Source organism: Triticum aestivum, chromosome 5D (genome assembly GCF_018294505.1).
Source record: "Triticum aestivum cultivar Chinese Spring chromosome 5D, IWGSC CS RefSeq v2.1, whole genome shotgun sequence".
In the NCBI taxonomy this organism is placed as follows: Eukaryota; Viridiplantae; Streptophyta; class Magnoliopsida; order Poales; family Poaceae; genus Triticum; species Triticum aestivum.
The window spans coordinates 493,973,655-493,975,702 of NC_057808.1; the positions used below are offsets into that span (position 1 = coordinate 493,973,655).

The window sequence follows — 2,048 nt, forward strand, 5'->3', positions numbered from 1 at the left end:
CTGCTTGAGTCTGGTTGCGGATTATTGTGTTGCATGAGCCTTTTCGCAAGGTTCAAAGACGATGACACAGAGCTCCAAGATTTTCATGTCTTACTGGTTATTTTAAGGTGCTCTTTGTTGGTATGGCTGTGCGTGTTAAGGTGTGCTTGTACGCGTCTAGAACTTTGTATTGTTTTATTATGATTTCAATACCCGTATATTTTCTTATAAAAAGAAAAAAAAAGGTCTCATCCCGTCTGTCTTTTTTTTTAGAACAGTCTACCGTCTACTCGTCTGCCACGGAGTCCGAAATCGGCGCGGCGCTCTAGATTATCCGTGGCAACTGCGACACCGTCACGGTGTCAGTCATCTGCTCGCACGATTTAGACTCCGGCTGGGCCGCGGGGACCTGCACAAACTCGGCTCTCTCCCGGCTGCTGCTAAAAGGCGCCCGCAACCCCGCGAGCCAGGCCACCAAATCGTCGCGTCCCAAACTCGATCGCACCGCACCGCACGCACGAGGGATCACGATCGAAGAAGAGGGCACGATCGCAGCGCAGCGGCGCCAGAGTTCAAAGCGCGCCCTGTTCGAGGAGCAGTAGCCATGGCGCACCACGCATCGGCGGCGACGGCGCAGAAGCGGAAGTGCCCCGACGGGGAGACGGCCGGCATGTGCGCCGGCGGCTGCGGGTTCTTCGGTGCCGCCGCCACCGGCAACATGTGCTCCAAGTGCTACAAGGACCACGTTCTCGCCGCCTCGACCGCGCCTCCGGAGAAGAAGGCCAAGATGACCGTCTCCGTCGCGTCAGCCGATGCTGCAGTCGAAATCGAACCCTGCGTGGCGTCCGCGAAGCAGCCGGCGGTGAGGGCGAGCCGGTGCGCGGCGTGCCGCAAGAAGGTGGGGCTGCTGGGCTTCCTGTGCCGCTGCGAGGGCACCTTCTGCAGCGTCCACCGCTACTCGGACAAGCACGACTGCGGATTCGACTACAAGACCGCCGGCCAGGAGCGAATCGCCAAGCACAACCCCGTCGTGGTCGCGGACAAGATGACCGGAAGGATCTGAAGCCCACAAGACCGGCAGAATCGACCAGACGACGAAACCATCGAACATGTGACGTTCGTTGTCGCCAAACCTGTAATCAGTCTTGGAAATGAACTTGTAAGATCAGTTGATTGATTGAGTTCTTGTAAATTACATAGTCTGGGAAGTGAATTTGTCCGATCCGTTGATCGGTTGAGTTCTTGTAAAGTACATTATCTTGCAGTGTGCGTTAATTTTGGAAATGCGGTAGATAATATGCATGGATTTGTTTAGCTCATGGTTGCCTACGTTTGTACTAATAAACAAAGAAAGTATTAAACATTTTAGGTATTGTGGCACTATACTGAACGATTTGGAGATGTAGGAGTGAGCTTGCTTTAAAAATGAAAAAGGATTTGTAACGTCTCCAACGTATATATAATTCGCTTTGTATTGGTTGAACTCCTCATCAGTTCAGATAATTGATACGTCTCCAACATACATATAATTGTAAACTATTCATGCTATATTCACATCAATTATATATGATCTTGGCATATTTTTATATAACATTTATTGGATTAACATATTATTCTAGTGCCAATGCAAGTTTTTGTTTCCTAGTGTTTTTGCACATTCCAGAAAAGGAATTTTTGGGAGCGGAAAAAATAAAAATAAAATACGTCGGCAAGATTCACCCCTAGGAGAGCCTAGGGGTCTTGGGCCCACCCAGAGGGGAGCCAGAGGGGGCCCACACGCCTCTCTCTCATGCGCCCCTGGGCTACGAGCTGAGGTTGCGTGTCCACGTAGCAGGTCCCTTGGTAGCATCCTTTTTCCGCAGGCTTGCTTCGGAAGTTTTGCCACCGCCCTATTTTTTCTCTAGATTTTTCAGAGCTAGGAACTCCGTGGAGGAGGTAAAATGATGACAGAACTCATATTTCAACATCTAGAAAAATACCGCTCAAGGAGAGAGCCAATCTCGAAGGGGGCTCTCGCCTTCCAGGACCATAAAACCAATGACTAGAGGAGGAACCTTCCCCCACCTAGG

At 50.6% G+C, this 2,048-nt stretch overlaps 1 protein-coding gene across 1 annotated transcript; it reads left to right on the forward strand.

The window, feature by feature from the left end:
* The first annotated feature begins 337 nt into the window (after window positions 1–337).
* On the forward strand, window positions 338–1,517 carry LOC123125693 (zinc finger A20 and AN1 domain-containing stress-associated protein 7). The gene has a single exon (XM_044546166.1). It carries the CDS (start codon window positions 584–586, stop codon window positions 1,040–1,042), a length of 459 nt encoding a protein of 152 aa, XP_044402101.1. The 5' UTR covers window positions 338–583; the 3' UTR covers window positions 1,043–1,517.
* Window positions 1,518–2,048: the final 531 nt, after the last annotated feature.